The sequence below is a fragment of the Astyanax mexicanus genome, chromosome 4 (genome assembly GCF_023375975.1).
Source record: "Astyanax mexicanus isolate ESR-SI-001 chromosome 4, AstMex3_surface, whole genome shotgun sequence".
Taxonomy (NCBI): Eukaryota; Metazoa; Chordata; class Actinopteri; order Characiformes; family Acestrorhamphidae; genus Astyanax; species Astyanax mexicanus.
Genome location: NC_064411.1, coordinates 19,152,268 through 19,170,967, shown reverse-complemented (window position 1 = coordinate 19,170,967; position 18,700 = coordinate 19,152,268). Strand labels below are relative to the sequence as shown.

At 36.0% G+C, this 18,700-nt stretch overlaps 2 protein-coding genes and 1 pseudogene across 3 annotated transcripts in view; all 3 read right to left on the bottom strand.

The window, feature by feature from the left end:
- LOC111197331 (NACHT, LRR and PYD domains-containing protein 12-like) overlaps positions 1–18,700 on the bottom strand; it is a 686,367-nt gene that overhangs the window by 12,079 nt on the left and 655,588 nt on the right. Inside the window, exon 12 of the mRNA XM_049476983.1 lies at positions 7,039–7,212. Within this exon, the coding sequence (XP_049332940.1) occupies positions 7,039–7,212 (174 nt within the window). The remainder of the gene's footprint in view (positions 1–7,038; positions 7,213–18,700) is intronic.
- LOC125801173 (zinc finger protein 271-like) overlaps positions 1–18,700 on the bottom strand; it is a 142,307-nt pseudogene that overhangs the window by 92,282 nt on the left and 31,325 nt on the right.
- The window catches only part of LOC111188258 (zinc finger protein 239-like), a 179,793-nt gene that overhangs the window by 159,835 nt on the left and 1,258 nt on the right, over positions 1–18,700 (bottom strand). The window lies entirely within an intron of this gene.

The following is an 18,700-nucleotide window of genomic DNA, read 5'->3' as shown; positions in this document are numbered from 1 at the left end:
GCTCTCTCTCTCTCTCTCTCTCTCTCTCTCTCTCTCCCCCGAGCGCTTTCGTTTGTGCACTCTCTGTCTCTCTCTCATGCGCGTTGTGCTCTCGTTGCACGATCTCTAACATATAGGTCAATACTCAAATAACCTTTACTTTTTCTCTCATTCTTTCTCTTTCTTCCACTTCCACTTACTCGGGTCATTTTCACAAAATCCTGATTCAGAGGACATCCAGTATGAAAATTTGCAAAATGCATTTAACAACAAATTTCCTTTTGAGGATTTAAGATTAAGGTCTAAACTTACTATGAATATTATTTTTAGAACATTTGTTCCATTTATTGCATATTTTATTAGCATTTTATAGATGAAGTCCACAAAAATGTATCATTACCGCAATGTGATATGACATCTAATATATGATAAAAATGCAATTTTCTTTATCAAAGTTAAGCAGTTCAGTTCATTTACAGTTAAGCAAGGGTTTAAGACTTATTAGCTTACACTTACACACAATGCTACATTATGAAAAGAATGTTTATTTTCAAGAACATTTCATATTATTTAAGACAATTTACAATGCAAACATTTGCATATCAAAAGAATCTTTCATGTAGACTACAGCACCTTCATTAATAAAACAGCTCATTTAACTATTGGAAACCTTTCAACAAATGTCAAAGAAAGACCTCTCAGAAACTCTGAAATCTTGTCTATCTTTATGCACCATCCAGCATTGTATGACTACTAAGACCAAACTTTTTATTTTTAGTCATTTACGTAGTTTTTTTGTGTTTTGCCCATATGTCAGGCATATGTCAGTTCTGTAATATCTGGCTGACTTTTTTTCCTCCATTGCTTTTTCTTTTCGTCATGGTACTTTTTGGTCAGATCACGTGTTGTCTTTATTTTTCCATTGGAAATGGCAAATATAAAATTATGATATCCATTTCAGTTTTTGTTCAGTTCCTTAGAATGGACTGTACACAAATAATATCATGTGAAAGTAACTCCAACTGGAACAACTGTCTGTGTCGTTGAGTATGTGTGTGTGTTTCTCTAAATGTTGTAATTCTTGCTGTAAATGTTCTCTCTAAACTTTGACAGCCTTGCTTTTGCTGCTGCCTTTCTTTTCTCAATAGCTACCTGCCTGTAAACAAATACACATCGCATATTACAATAAAATATATCAAAGATGGAAAAAAGCTCTCTGGTTATGTGGTCTAACATCTAATTCTGTGTACGGAATTAGATTTAGTTTCAGGCCAGATAAGACTAAACATTAGTGACCTCTACTGGTGGATAGCTAAGTTAGAATGGTCTACTGGAGAAACTGTTCAGGGTAACGCTCATTTTATGACAATCAGGAAGTAAAAAGGCATCTGTATTACGCTTCCTAATCAAATTCTCATTACCGAAACAGTGCATCTCATCACTGCAACAGGTATTGAAATGTAGCGGTAAGTGAGAATTCAGTTGCGGAGGATGAGTGACTTTAAACTTTTATGCTAACTGTTAAGGCACCATGAGGGCTAGATAAATTTTCACTCACAGTGTCCATTTAGACCTTAATATACTATATTATAATAAAAAATACAGACTGTAACTTCAAACTGTAGGCTCAAAACTTATATCGATATATCGGTAATGACAATGAAAATGTCGTGCAGACAAGTTGATGAGCAATCTTTTAACTTTTATCCGGAAACATATGAGAAGAACTGCTTACATGGTAGCCATCTTGAGTGTCATGGCCAATGTCTTCCGTAATGTTGAAAACACCTTGAAAATTTAAGTTCCTTGTGGATTTAAACAATGATTGAAAATTGTTGCGGAGGATGAGAAAATTAGTGTTGGACACATTCCTTTTCTTTATTAATTTTATTGTTTTTACTTTTCAATGTAGATCGTTTATTTTTATTTACTAAAAGTGTTTATAGTATGAAATGCATTTAAGTTTTTTTGTTTTTTTAATGTTTAAATATTAAAATTTCCAAACAATGTACCGAAATTCTGATACAGACATGTTGCTGAAATGAGAATTTTACTCTAAAATGTAAAAAAATAACAAAAATTATATTTATAATGTAAATGTTTAAACATGTGCAACATAGACCAAAGGATGTTGTTTGATTCTATATTTATTTTTTTGTTAATATTTACTTGTTTATTAAAGTTCCTCATGCCACCTCATCCATCCATCCATCCATTCCGCGCAAATACATACGCACCCGCAAATATACTAATGCACGCACATTAATCCGTTCACAAAATCCCATAAAAATCACAAGGAACCACTTAGCAATAACTTAATGCATGCAATGTCTCAATGTCATAACTTGTATGTCACACCAAATCCAACACTTTTTATCTTATGTTATGTCTCTTCTAGTTTGTTTACATTTAATCACTCCATTCTGTACCATCTCTTTGCACCAACCTCTTTTTTACTACTATATATCACAGATCCGAAAAATGCATTTTTGTTTAAACTCCATCCCCCAAACACCAGAAAATATCCTCAAACATCTGCACACTCATATCATATCATTGATAAACATTATTAATCCATACATCACAACATGTCTTCACTTAAATTTATAACCTAGAACATTCGTAGTATTGGGACACAGATTAAGCAAGCCAAGGTACTAAACCATCTCACTTCACTAAAGGCAGACATTTGTTTACTACAAAAAACACATCTATCAGAAACAAATCATCATAAGTTCAGATCACCACAATTCACCCATATATTCTCAGCCTACTATAACTCCAAACAAAGAGGAGTATCAATACTAATAAACAAAAAAATCCCCTTCACACATAACACCACTATATCAGACACTGGTAGATACATCATAATTGACATCAACATCAGCAACACACCCTTAACAATAGCAAGTTTGTATGGCCCCAACATTTATAACCCATCCTTCTTTCATGAGTTTTTCAACCATATAAACAATATATCAGATTCCACAAGTATAATTGGAGGTGACTTTAATTAAATCATTGACCCATGTATAGACAGATTAACTATGGCACACAATACACATTACTGGCATTCAACAGATATCATTAAACAATACATGACAGACTTAGGGCTCAGCGATGGTTGGCGCCTCAAAAACCCAAACACTAAAGACTTTTCTTTCTGTTCTCCAGCCTACCACTCATATTCTCACATTGACTATTTTTTAACCACCAATTCTATTATTGCAAATATATCAGAAATAAAATATCACCCTATAATAATCAGTGACCATGCTCCAGTTTCACTTATATGGAACATAAATCCACTATATAAAACTTTCAGCTGGCGACTAAATACCTTGTTACTTACAGACCCAGAATTTGACAGCTACATCAAAAAAGAGTGGGCATCTTTCCTAGAAATAAATGATTCTCCAGAAACCACACCAACAATACTATGGGAAACTGGGAAAGCAGTACTAAGAGGCAAAATCATCTTTTACTCTTCCTGTAAGAAGAAGAAAGATACGGAAAATGAGGCTAATCTAAAACATCAGGGAATTGTCAAATGAAATGATAAAAACCCATCAGATAAAATTAAAAAGAGTTAAAAAAATGCGAATCACAGTAAAATGAACTTATAAACAAGAAGACTCAAGTTTTAACACAATGACTAAGATATAAACAATTTAATCACAATAACAAATCTGGTAAATTCTTAGCTAACCAAGTAAAACATAACAAAGAAAAAAACAACAATCCCTTCAATCAAAGATGAGACCGGACTAATCAGGCAAACATGAAACGAAATTAATCAAGTATTTGGGAAATTCTATAAAAATCTATACTCACCAGAACACGATCCAGACCAAATAGATATTCACACTTTCCTCAATAATATACACCTACCCAAACTAACTGAAGAACAAAAAAGCATATTAGAAAAGCCAATAACATCAGAAGAACTCCATAAAGCCCTCCATAAGATGCCTAATAACAAAGCACCAGGACCAGATGGCTTTCCCGCAGAATTCTACAAGCAGTTCTGGTCAATATTTGGCCCAATGTTCAGTAGAGTAACAGCAGAAATTAAACACAATAAGAGACTACCAACAGAAATGAATACAGCTACAATATCACTCCATCTTAAACCTACAAAGATCCTACCTTACCATCCAGCTACCGTCCACTGTCACTAATTAACACAGACACAAAGCTAATAATTAAGACATTAGCTACCAGACTGGAAACGGTTATCCCACCCCTCATACATCCTGATTAGACCGGCTTCATCAAAGGCAGACAATCAGTTACCAACATGTGCAGACTACTCAATCTGATACATCACACAACAGTCCATAAGTCAAAAACTGCAATAGTCACTTTAGATGCAGAGAAGGCTTTCGATAAGGTTAATTGGAAATTCCTTTTCACTACACTACATTAAGTAGGTTTTGGAGAATCATTTAAAGAATGGATTAAAACTCTCTACACTTCACCCAAAGCCACAGTCAATACTAATGGACTAATATCAGAATTTCACACTGCACAGAGGAACTAGGCAAGGATGCCCACTCTCTCCTCTGCTGTTCTCTATTTTCATAGAACCATTAGCAGCAGCTATACGTCAATGCCCAAATATCAAAGGTATCCATACCTACACTACCGAACAAAAAATCAGCCTTTATGCAGATGATATTCTACTATTTCTACAAAACCCACTCTCCTCAATTCCTCAGACTACACAAATAATTAAAACATTCTCTAAAATCTCAGATTATTCCATTAACTGGTCTAAATCCACCGTTCTACCATTTAACATGAACTTATAAGACACAGCAGTTCAATAACTCCCTATCCCTATGTGCACTGAACACATCACATACCTGGCCATTAAAGTTTCCACCCAGCTGTCTGAGCTGCATACACTTAATTTTAGACCACTACTCACAACCATCAGGAATGATATCCAACGCTGGATGAACCTACCACTATCCTACCAATATCCACAATCAAAATGAAAATATTACCTAAATTAAATTACCTCTTCTCAATGATTCCCATCCAACCTCCACCTACCTGGTTTAAACCTTAGACGCAATCATCTCTAAATTCTACTGGGAAAATAAACCACCCAGAATCAAATGAACCACATTACAATAACAAGGAACTCAGGGAGGCCTAGAAGCTCCAAATTTCCAACAATACCTCTCTGCAAACCAATTAAAGTACATTATTAAATGGATAAAACCAAATCAAACTGATGAAATATGGAGAGAAGTACAACAAATATCAATTAATGAAATACAAATCTCGGACTTACCATTTATTAGCACAACAATCAATCGCCACCATTGTTTCAAAAACTCAATGATATCATCAACTCTGACAGCTTGGTGGAAAATTCACAAGAATTTGTATTAGTCTTAATGGTCCTCCGAAGAGGGGGGGTGGTGGCGGGCAAAAAAAAAAAAAAAAGTTAGAAAATCAAAAGCAAGTATTGTATGTTACAAATTCAAAAGAGAAAAAATATATAGCAAATATATATTTTAAATATACTTGGTTACTTTATTATCCTTTGCCGTTATTTGAAAATTATTTCAGTTTCGATTTTGCCAGTTTTTGCTTTTATTTTTGCGTTTTTGTGAATTTTCTGTGGATTTTTTTTTTTTATTTGTCTGTTAAAGACTTTTGCTTCTGGAATCTCTCCTATGCTTTTGTTTTTTGCTTCTGAGTTTTGGCACACTTTTTACGGGTGGGCGGGGCTAAGAAGAAGGCCCCTTGAATCTCCATTGGTCAGCTGATTCTGGACTGACGGGTTAACACCCTCTGAGACTGACCACGCCCACCCCACCAGTTTCAAGCATCCTTCCAAACACGGAGAGCAAACAGTTTTCAGTGCACAGCAGCAGCACCAGATACTTTTACAAATAAATTTCATACAAACATTCTGTTTAATGTTATATTATTCTCTGTTTCACTCCATTAAAAAGCTCACATTAGCGAGATGTGCTACATATTCATGCAAAAAGTATGATAGTTATATAGTCAGTGAGCTACTGAATTAGATAGTTACCTATTCAGTGAACTAATGAGTTACCTAGCCAGTGAGCTAGTAATTAGCTAGTTACCTAATCAGTGAACTAGTGAGTTACCTACTCAGTGAGCTAGTGAGTTAACTAGTTACCTACTTTGTGCATGAAAATTTACCAAACTAATGTGAGCTTTTAATGGAGTGAAACAGAGAATAATATAACATAATATAACATTAAACAGAACGTTTGTATGAAATTTAATTGTAAACACAATCTGCTGCTGCTGCTGTGCACTGGAAGCTTTTTGCTCTCCGTGTTTGGAAGGACGCTTGAAATTGGCGGGGTGGGCGTGGTCAGTCCAGAACCAGCTGACCAATGGAGATTCAAGGGGAACGCCTTCTTCTAAGCCCCGCCCACCTGTGAAAAGTGTGCCAAAACTCAGAAGAAAAAAACTAAAGCAGAAGCAAAGGAGAGATTCCAGAAGCAAAAGTCTTTAACAGAAAAATTAAAAAAACTCCACAAAAAATTCACAAAAACACAAAAATAAAAGCAAAGACTTGCAAAATCCAAACTAATATAAAGTAACCAAGTATATTTAAAAATATATATTTGCTATATATTTTATCTCTTTTGAATTTGCAACATACAATTTTTGCTTTTGATTCCTAACATTTTGATTGCGGATTTTATTTTTTTGTGTAAAACTTTTGGCACAAACGGAGAGACAAAAACAAACAGAGAGATGGAGAGAGAGCAACAAAGCTCTCTATCCAGGTCTGAGCTGGAAGTCTAAACCGGATTGTTACAGCTGGACACCACATTAAACCGTTTAAGCAGAAAAGAAATCTGCATGTTGGGTGGAGGCGGGTCAGATTATGGCAGAAGTTGGGGTCAAACTTGGTGCCGAAGTAAAACTAGTAACGCAACTAGTAACTAGTAAAAAAATAGTAACGCGTTACTGATTCCAAATTAATAGCGTATGTTAATGATTTAACGCTGACAGCCCTAATAATTTCAAATGAAAAATCACAGAAACACTGACCTGAGAATCTGCAGTTTACATTGTGAACTCTTCAGTCCAGCAGAGAGCAGCTCCGCTCCTGAATCCTGCAGGTCGTTGTTACTGAGGTCCAGCTCTTTCAGGGAGGAGTTTTCTAGGTTTAAAACTGATTCCAGATTTTCACACGTCTTTCTTCCTATATTACACAAAGCTAATCTGAAAATGTAAGAATAAACACAAGCACAAATGATTTTACAATGACTTCAATGTTTAAATAACACATTTTAGTGATTTTTTAAATGTAATGTAATATGAAATATAATCAGATTAATCATGATTATAAGAAGATTTGTAATTAACTGCAATTACATTTGTTTTTCATAAGACAAGTTTTTATAGTGGATATTTAAATGTAATAAGAAGAATGAATGTAAGAAATGTAAAATGCAATTATTAATGATGTAATTTTAAAAAATATTATATACTTGTAGGTTTGAGGGGAGATAAAGCTAACGTGAGGCACTGGAATAAAGAATGCATGGTGAATTGGATTGGACTAAGGAAGTGTTTGCTATTGCACACATGCTTACAATAGGGAAAAGACCATTTAAATTGCCTGGTGGAAATATTTACAACCAGTATTCATTAATATGTACACTGTCACTTTAAGAGCTCCTAACACTATATGCACAGCCCTTTTACGTGTGTAGCTATTCTGAGAGCGTAGAGAACCAGAGTGTGTGTTGTGCTTTACCACAGAGAATGCTGGACCTAGCTTCTTCCTTTTATTCAGTTATTTTTTCTGCAAGTAACAACATATATGTGGTGCTTTTGTGCTCATGTATGAACTATGTTGTATTTTTTATGCGGACATTTTATATTTTCCCTAAAACGTTCAGTGAAGAGACATGTTTGGGCATCGATCATACATGCATACATACATACATAAGAGTTAAAAGAAAAAGGAAATGTGCATAAAATAGTACAGTTACTCTTTTTGGTATTTAGTCTGTAGATGCAGTACCATGACAAATTAAAGGGCATGGAAAAGCCTGAGCAGGGAGAGATGTTTTGGGCTCCTCCCCTTTGCCAACCTGGAAAGAACATCCTGCTCAGACTAACCTTGCACAACCTTCTGTTATTTAGTTTATTTAGTTAATTGTGTTTTTATTTGTTGTCTTGTTTGTTATTTTGGTCTGTGATAACCTGAAACACTGACCTGAGAATCTGCAGTTTACAGTGTGAACTCTTCAGTCCAGCAGAGAGCAGCTCCACTCCTGAATCCTGCAGGTTGTTGTTACTGAGGTCCAGCTCTTTCAGGGTGGAGTTTTCCAGGTTTAAAACTGATTCCAGATTTCCACACGTCTTTACTCCAAGGTCACATGAAGCTAGTCTAAAAAACAAGAATAAACAACTGAGTTTACAATAAACCCAAAGAAGAATATTTGAATGGATTGACAAAGAATAGAAAACAGAATTAAACTGTGAAATGTATTGTCTATCTAAAGAGCTGGTGTTTCTTTATACTGAAATAGTTAACATGCAGAAATCTCCACTATATTTGTGATCAGCAGGGGCATACAGTTCACCAAAAGCTCTGGGACAGATTATAATGAGTTAAAAAAGAAAAGAAAATGTTTAACAAAACAGAGAACGAGCAAGGCTTTTTGGGGTATGTGAATTTATTCTATTTTCCCAGTTAAACTCTGGAGAAATATTACATCTTTTCCCACATATATATGTTAGAAATAAATACAGACACTTAAAATGTATGTTCTATATAAAATTTTTATGTTGTATTGCTAATCATCATTTCTCCAAAGCATATTGAGATATGATTTTTCAGTCAAATCACCCAGTGCTAATTTAGAGTGGATCTAAACCTGGATCTACCCTAAATTTCCTTCGGGATAAATAAAGTATCTATCTGTCTATCTGTCTGTCTGTCTGTCTGTCTGCCAGAGATGTGCATTTTTTTTAACAAAAACATATAACTTACCCAAAACCTTTTTTTAAGATTGTATTTAATCAGTCTAAGACAAAAACTTCATGTACTGTTTACATTTAAATGATGGTTTAATTATTATTACACACAAAGGATAATGCATGCTTATATGTGACAATGGAATCTGATTCTGCACATCAGCAGTTGATTAAAAACTGTGTGAAGGACTGAATAAAAATACTCACACAGCTCTTCTGGATATTTTAACTACTGGCAGCAGCCTCAGAAGACACTCCTCTGATGGATCATATTTACTGAGGTTAAACTCCTCCAGCTCTTCTTCTGAGTTCACCAACACAAATGCCAGAGCTGACCACTGAGCAGGAGAGAGGCTGGCCTGGTGAAGACGACGGTCACCACCTCTCCTCAGGTATTTCTGCACTTGCTGCACCAGAGAATGATCATTCAGTTCATTCAGACAGTGGAACAGATTGATGGATTTCTCTGGAGATGAGTTCTTCTCAATCTGCTTCTTGATGTATTTGATGGTTTCCTCATTGCTGTGAGAGATCCTCTCTGTCTGTGTCAGTACGACTCGTAACAGAGTCTGATTAGACTTCAGTGAGAGACCCAGGAGGAAACGAAGGAACAGGTCCAGGTGTCCACTCTCACTCTGTAAGGCTCTGTCTATGGCACTGCTGAGGAAGTCAGTCATCTCTGACTTGCTGAAGAGTTCAGATAGTTCAGTGTTTTGGTTTTTAGTGGTTTGCTGATTCAGAATGCTTCTGTCAATGAAGCAGATGAATGCATATAAAGCAGCAAGAAACTCCTGAACGCTCAGATGTACAAAACTGAAGACCTTCCCCAGGTGCAGCTCATGTTCCTTCCTGAAGATCTGGGTACACACCCCTGAGTACACCGACAGTTCTTTAATATTGATACCACTCTCTCTTAGATCTTCCTCATAGAAGATCAGGTTTCCTTTCTCCAGCTGCTGGAATGCCAGTTTCCCCAGAGCCAGGATACTTGTTCTAGTCTGCTGAGGATCAATGTCACTATTCCCACTGTACTTCTGACTCTTGTGTTTGATCTGAAAGATCAGGAAGCGTGTGAACATCTGCGTCAGGGTTTTGGGAATTTCTCCACTCTCAGCTTCACTCAGCATTCTCTCTAGAACAGTGGCTGTAATCCAGCAGAAGACCGGTATGTGGCACATGATGTAGAGGCTTCTTGAAGACCTGATGTGTGTGAAGACTTTGCTGGCCAGGTCCTTATCACTGATCCTCTTACTGAAGTACTCCTGTTTCTGAGGGTCACTGAAACCCCGCACTTCTGTTACCTGGTCAAAACACTCAGGAGGGATCTGACTGACCGCTGCTGGTCGAGAGGTGATCCAGAGGAGAGCAGAGGGAAGCAGATTCCCCTTGATGAGGTTTGTCAGCAGGACATCCACTGAGGTTTGCTCTTCTATATTCACCAAGTTCTTATTGTTCTGGAAATTCAGAGGCAGTCGACACTCATCCAGACCATCAAAAATGAACATGATTTTGTAGCCCTTATAATGTCTTGGTTTTAAATCTTGTGTTTCTGGGAAAAAGCTCTGAAGAAGATTCACCAGACTGAGCTTCTTCTCCTTCATCAGATTCAGCTCTCTAAACGGAAGTGGAAATATGAAGAGAACGTCCTGATTTACTTTTCCTTCAGACCAGTCCAGAATGAACTTCTGCACAGAGACTGTTTTTCCAATTCCAGCAACTCCTTTAGTCAGTACAGTTCTGATGGGTCGTTTCTGTTCTGGTAATGGTTTAAAGATGTCATTACATTTGATTGTTTTTTCCTCTGTTTTCCTTTTCCTGGATGCAGCTTCAATCTGTTTCACCTCATGTTCCTGATTGACATCTCCTCCATCTCCCTCTGTGATGTAGAGCTCTGTGTAGATCTCATTCAGAAGTGCTGACTTTACATGGCCTGATATTCCTTCATTAATTCTCTGATATTTATCTCTCAGCTTGGATTTGAGCTTTCTTTGGCATGCTGGGGCCAATTCTGATAACAGAGGAAGAGAATAAGGAAAATATAATTAGCTGTGTCTCTTTATGAAAAACCCCTGTGTAGAACAACTTTGATACAGTAGATAATTGTTAGGTTTAAGGATACATTTGATGCTGTGACACAATATCTTATAATTACAATATCCAGTTAACTATTGCCTATTATTCTAGTTTGAAAAGCAGAACTCCACTGAGGAAATAAATTAGCACTAGTTGTTCCCCATTCTCATGACCCAGAACTCTTACTGTTCTCTAGTGTGTTGGCGAGGTCTGTCTGCTTCATGTTCCTCAGGATGTGCAGTGTGACCTTCAGCACCCCCTCCTTCTGATCATCCTCCACCTCTCCCTCAGAGCATGCTGGGTAATCTGGATTTAGGAGATTCTTGAATATGTTCAGCTCGTTCTTTACTAGAGAGAAAAACGTCTCCTGCAGCTTCTGATTAAGAACAAACATCAGAGAATCACTAAAGCTGATACAGTACAGAGAGAGATGATGACACTGGTCTGATGAGAAAATGAGTTATAGATGCTCTGGTCTGTAAAATGATTTAAACATCATGTTGCTGAGCAGCATCTTATTGCATTAATATCAACATTATTTAATATATAATACAGTTATAATACTCTATTAAACTGAAGGTGAATAAATTATGATTAGTATCAAAACTTTAAAGTAAAGTTACATTTATATGTAAAATAAATCAGGGAGATGCACATCATATATATGGTTCAGTACTAACCTTGAATATGTGGTCCAGTTTTTTTCTGGAAAAGTTTTTTTTCTTCTCACTGTGGATGAACAGAAAATCCACACTGTAATCCACATTATTAAATCAGCTGATCTAAAAAACGTGTTTCAATAAAATATGGTGAGATTATTAATCAAATAAAGAATAGCAGGAAAATAACAGATACAAAGAAAAGATTTATCTGTAATTAAAATAAAATGTAAATAAATGTATCAGGAATACCAGAACCAGGAAGGACACACGCTGATAAGTCTGATGAGTCAAACAGTTTAATCAGTTTACTAACAAAAGGGACAAGCAGATAAGGATAGTCTAAAGCAGGCAGGGTCAGTAACATAAAGCCATCATAAACAAACAACATACCAGTAGAGAGGAGAAAGCAGGGTCGGTACACAGAGAAATAGACAGAAGTGGAATAAGCAGAAGGGTGGTCTAATAACAAGCAACAGAAAGCAACAAACAATAAACTGAGCAAGGCAAAAAGGGTAAACATTAAAAGAGAAAGGGGTCAATAAACGATAAGGCAGAATAACAAAGAGATACGTGTCATGGAAGAGCTAGGGAACCTAGATTCAATACTCAGCAACTGATAGCTGAAACTGAGGGGTATTTATACTCAAACATTCAGGTGAGCAATCAGTAGCTGTAGCTCAGTAGCTCAGCAGCAATGTGAATGTAATTAGAAAGAAAACAGCTAAAAGGTTTTCCAGAATTTCAATTAACAAAATATGTTTTAAAGTGTATTATAATTAATTCTGAATACATTACTGGTCTATGTATTGTACTAGAACACATTCTCCCAATACTGGATGTATGTACTCACCCCAGCAACTGAGATGATAAATACATGCACAACAGATTATGAAGTTTTATTCAATTATATTAAAGAAACAATAAACAGCATGGTTTAAATACACTGGAACATAGTTTTAGAAGCAATAATCCTAGAAAAATTTTTATTTTACACCAGACACATAAAACACTTTGTGGTTTTAGCCACCAGATGGTGCTAATGTGCTCTGTGTCATAAAGCTTTGAGTAGAGAATATTTTTTGTACAGTGAGGAGAAACGATTCAGCGCTTATATAAGCTTTAGTTTAACATCAATAATATTTTAGATACGTTAGCAGAGCAATTTCAGCAGAAGTAGCATTTATTGTGTTTAATTTAGTATAAAAAAGGACAGAACAGAGCACACGTACACACATGGACAAAATTGTTGGTACCCCGCGGTTAATGAGAGAAAACCCCACAATGGTCACAGAACTAACTTGAATCTGACAAAAGTAATAATACATAAACATGCAATGAAAATGAACATATGAAAGTCAGATATTGCTTTTCAGCCATGCTTCAACAGAATTATTTAAAATATATATAAAAATCTAATGAAACAGGCCTGGAAAGAAATGATGGTACCCTTAACTTAATATTTAGTTGCACAACCTTTTAAGGTAATCACTGCAATTAAATGACTCCTGCAGCTCTCAGCAGGTATTTTGGTCCACTCCTCATGAGTTAACTGCTCCTGCTGTCTCAGGTTTGAAAGAGCCTTTTCCAGACGCCTCCATGTTTCAGCTCCTTCCAAAGATGCTCAATAGGATTTAGGTCAGGACTGATAGAAGCACTTCAGAATAGTCTAATGTTTCCTCTCAGCCAATCTTGGGTGTTTTTAGATGTGTGTTTTGGGTCATTATCCTGTTGCAAGACCCATGACCTGCGACTGAGACCAAGCTTTCTGACACTGAGCAGCACATTTCTCTCTAGAATCTCTTGATAGTCTTGAGATTTCATTGTACCCTGAACAGATTTAAGGCCCCCTGTACCAGATGCAGCAAAGCAGCTCCAGGACATAACAGAGCACCCTCCACCATGTTTCACAGTAGGGACAGTGTTCTTTTCTTCATATGCTTCATTTTTCTGTCTGTAAACATAGAGCTGATGTGTCTTGACAAAAAGTTCCAGAAGCTTTGTAGCTTCTCAACATGTAGTTTAGCAAATTCCAGTCTGGCTTTTCAATGTTTTCTTTTCAACAATGGTGTCCTCCTTGGTCGTCTCCTATTAAGTTCACTTTAGCCCAAACAGTGATGGTGTGATCTGACACTGATGCTCCTCGAGCTTAAAGTTCACCTTTAATCTCTTTAGAAGTTTTTCTGGGCTCTTTTGTTACCTTTCGTATTATCCGTCTCTTTGAATTGTCATCAGTTTTCCAACTGCGGCCACGTCCAGGGAGGTTAGCTGCAGTCCTGTGGATGTTAAATTTCTGAATAATATGTGAACTGTAGTCACAGGAAATTCAAGCTGCTTAAATATGGTTTTATAACCTTTAACTTTAACATGCCTTTAATTGAATTTAATTGTCTCCTGAAACAAATCTTTCCATCACTTCCTCTGGTCCATGTTGAGTGTGGTACACACCACTTCACCAAACAGCATAGTGAATACCTGTAGCCCTACCCACTGATTGATTAGAAGATTTAGACACCTGTGATTCTAATTAGTGGACACACTTGATTTAACATGTGCCTTTAGTCACATTATTTTCAGAGGTACCATCATTTTTGTCCAGGCCTGTTTAATGAGTTTACTTTTTAAAACAATTATGATGAAGCACAGTTTAAATGTCAGATTTAAACAGATAAATGTTCAAATGTCAGATTTTCATTTCTTTATTTTCATATAATTTTTATTTAATATTTCTTTTGTCACATTCAAGTTATTTCTGTGACCATTGTGGGTTTTTCATTCACGCTTCATTTTCCTCCAAATCTCTCTACCCATGCTCTCTCTCTCTCTCACACACACACACACACACACACACACAGCTGAAGGCAAGTGCCCTCTTTCCATTCTGTTGAAGGTGGAATATGGAGCTACTCTAGAGTTTATTTCCTCCATTAAAGCTCTCAGTTAAAATCAGTTACTCAGCACATTAAAATATTCTCATTTATACTGACATTAGAAATACAGCAAAAAATAATCTAGTCTGCCAGACACAACACACTGCACAATGATTGTTGTTCCTTCACAGAATATTGTTGTGATTAATACAATTAAAGATTTAATTTGATTGATATAACTTATATAAATATAATTTAGTTTTGCCAATCTAACACTGATGCTTTTATTCAAGAATATCTGGTAGGTCACATGGTGCACTGTTCAATATTTGAAGGTGTGAGTTTAATGTTTAAATATTAAATATATTGTTTGTTTTCATTAACATATTTATTAAGCAAATCTTACGATCATTTAAGAATTGCAGTTTATTACAATATAATACTTTTCTAAACATGTTTTTGAATAATGCAAAATGCTGTTTTTTTATCTGACAAAATTAAGAAAATATTTAGATACTGATTGATTCATTACATACAGAAAAACTTGTGTGTGTGTGTGCGTGTGTGAGGGTGTGTGTGAGGGTGTGTGTGTGTGTGTGTGTATATGTGTGTGTGTTTGAGTGTGTGTGTGTTATGCTTTAAAAAGGTAAATTATAGTAAAAATCAGTAAATGATGTAAGTGATGTTTCACTCACTGTGGGTCAGAGGTCATATCTTCACTGCTGAGATCAGGAGGATGATCGATGGACTGGTCACTCTTCATAGAAACACAGCTGGGTTCTGGAGAAGCTCCTCTCTGGGTTTCAGTTCTGTTAACATTAAACACAGTGAAACTCCAGCATTTACACAGTGAAACTCCAACACACAGCACATCTTTAATAAAGATCAGAAACTGAAGAGCTTCACTCTCAGAACAGGGGTGGGTTTCCCGAAAACGATCAATCTTAGCGAATAACGAACGAACGAATGACGTGTGTAAAGAACGAGCCAGTTCTGCGAGTGTTTCCCCAAAGAGCAACGTGAAAATTAACGAGGTTAAAGAACGTCTTTGTTGACTCCTCCCCCAAAACAGTGCACTCAATCGATCCACAAATATTGATTCAACACTGCCAATATGCAGTATTTATTCACTATTACACCCTAAAAACGTAGAAACGTGTTGTAATTAACAACATTATACTCCTAAAGATACATATGACTAAATAAATACTCGAAAATCTAATCTATTTTAAAACATTAAACTTTTTTTTTTACATTTTTAAAACTATTATTGTTAATATATATTATATTAATAGATATTATACTAATATTATTATGGTAATATTGATAGTAATATTAATTTATTATTATTCTAATTATTAATATTATAAAAATAATCTAATAATACATGTGTGTGTGTGTGTATATATATATATATATATATTACATTTTAAACCAACAGAAATATGTTTTGTACTTTATACTGTGAAGCTCCAGCTCATCCTAAATCACCATCTCAGTTGGGTTTAGGTCAGGGGATTGTCAAGGCCATGCTCCTTTTTGTTTACTAAATAATTCCATTTGCGTCAATTAGTTTTCATGGTTTTAATAATAATCGACAATGTAAAAAAAAAAAAAAAACATGGAATGAGACGTGTCCAAGAGTTTGCCCAGATGAACGGCCACAATGTTGGTTAGACGCACCTAAATAAAGAATAATATTAAATATTACCTGCACATTCACCGATACCCTTTACAATACGTGTAGGTGTGAGTAAAGACACTGCAGGCGTCCCTGCACCGCATACCAGGGATTTTCCCAATTGCATGGAAATATATTGTATTGTGCTGTAATTCCCGGGCTGGTGGGAAGTGTATATAAGTGTGTGTATGCCACATAACAGCCTGATTACAGAATCCACGGACTTGGTGACTTTGCAGCTTTGCTTAGACCGTGAGCATCCTCTGCAGGAACTGACTGATTGCATTTCTTGCAGCATTAATGTCAAGACTTCTACCATCGCTAATCTGGATTTTAATAATTTATTCGTGGGTTTGATTGGTCAATTCCAATATGCCCAGTTAGACTACAAGCCACAGTTTGCATTATAATATAATATAATATAATATAATATAATATAATGTAATATAACTTATTCATTCACTTACTCACTCGTCAACCACTTTATCCGGTCGCGGCGAGGGGGGGGTGGGGGGGGGGGTTGGCTTGGCAGTATACACCCTGGACAGGATACCAATCCATCACATGGCAGACAGACACAGACAGACACACAGACACATTCACTCACACACTCACACCTAAGGGGCAATTTTTATCCGACATCTAATTAGCCTGAACTAATTTCTTTGGACTGTGGGAGGAAACCGGAGCACCCGCAGACACGGGAAATAATATAATATAATATAATATTAATAATTATATAGTAATATAATTGATTATAATTAATAGTAACATAATATAATTGCTTCAAACACGGAAATTATCATTTTTCTTCCTCAAAATTGCCGGTCCCTGGTGTTTAAGGTGCTGAACTGCAAGTCGAGATCCCCTAAAGAAGCTCTTTAAGAATAACGTAAGAATAACTAAAGTAGTACTTTAGTTACGCACTGGTTTGGAAAACACTCTTTAATTAACGATCAATCTTAAGTACGATTTAACAAAGTTCTTAGCATTACGAAGCTTTCGGGAAACCCACCCCAGAACAGTAGTTTAGTGCAGTGATGTACCGAGACCAAGAGCTTCCTCCTCCACTGCTGAAGAATGAAGAAATCCACATGGACCAATCACTCTTCATAGACACTCCACTGGGGGCTGGAGATGCTGCTCTCTTCTCCCTGTAAACAGATCTTCATGATGATCCATGATGAGAGTAAAGTGTGGAGTAATGTGTTCCTTTACTAAAACTTATTCACAGGTTCCAGACTAACTTCTTCATAACCGTCCCAGAAGCGTCCCGAAGCTTTCTGTCAGCTGCCCCAAACTGAAAAACGCTCGTCTAATAAATATACATATTTTAATTTCTTTAACAATACTGTTGAATATATTTGTGTGTTTGTTATGATGTCAAAATGTCATCACCTGATTAGATCATATTTACTATATGTATTTTATAGATCTGTGTCTAGTTAATAACATGTATTGGTAAGAGCTACACAATTACACAATTATACTGTATTATAAACTAAAAGGTATATTTTATACTGAACTCTAACAGAGATACAGATCAGAACAGAATAGAACAAGTCTTTCTGTGAGAAGCTTCATTCCACAGCTTTAATAACAAACCCAATCACTTCCATCTGATCTATATAAATGCAGCACATCAGGATTTCCTCATTTCTAATGCTAATGTAAACCCAGACAGCGTGTGGTAAAATCCGAGATGGATCCTCACAATGGATCTGGTTCAGAGTCCACTTTCACTACAGACTAATCCGATCTGGACCATATTTTTGAAAATAAATATGCAACCACCCCATACCATAGCAACCACCTAGCAACAGCATAATATCACTACAGCAACCACCCAGAAGGAAACATATTATTAATATTAACTATTAGATATTAAAGGCAGATATGTACTTTAAATACAGATTAGAAACACATTCTACTATAAGAATAACTGGCTGGTTTGTTAAGCGTTTCTCTGTGTTTAAATACAGCACAGGGTTCTGACTCTGGTCCAGGAGAAACTCTGTTCTCAATATTTTAAAACTGTAAAATATGCAGATCACAGCTCCAGGATTAGAGCTGAAACCATTACAATACAAAACTACTTTACATATTAAACCCATCACTTAATTTACTCACTTTAGGACAGGAGGTCCTCCTCCACTGCTGGAGTTCTGAAGATCCATCATTTACTCTTCTTCATTCACACACAGCTGAACACTGCCGACACCGACCCCTGAGAACAGATCAGCCGTTACAATAAAACCTTTATTCTTACAATAATGACATTATCATCAGAACTGCATTAAACAAAACCTGATAAACTAACAAAACAAACCAAACAGAGAACGATACATAACAGTGTGATTTACCCTCATTACACATTATTCTACAGATTACAGAAACATTTACTGTTATTATAATGATTATAATTTAATTATTAGTAG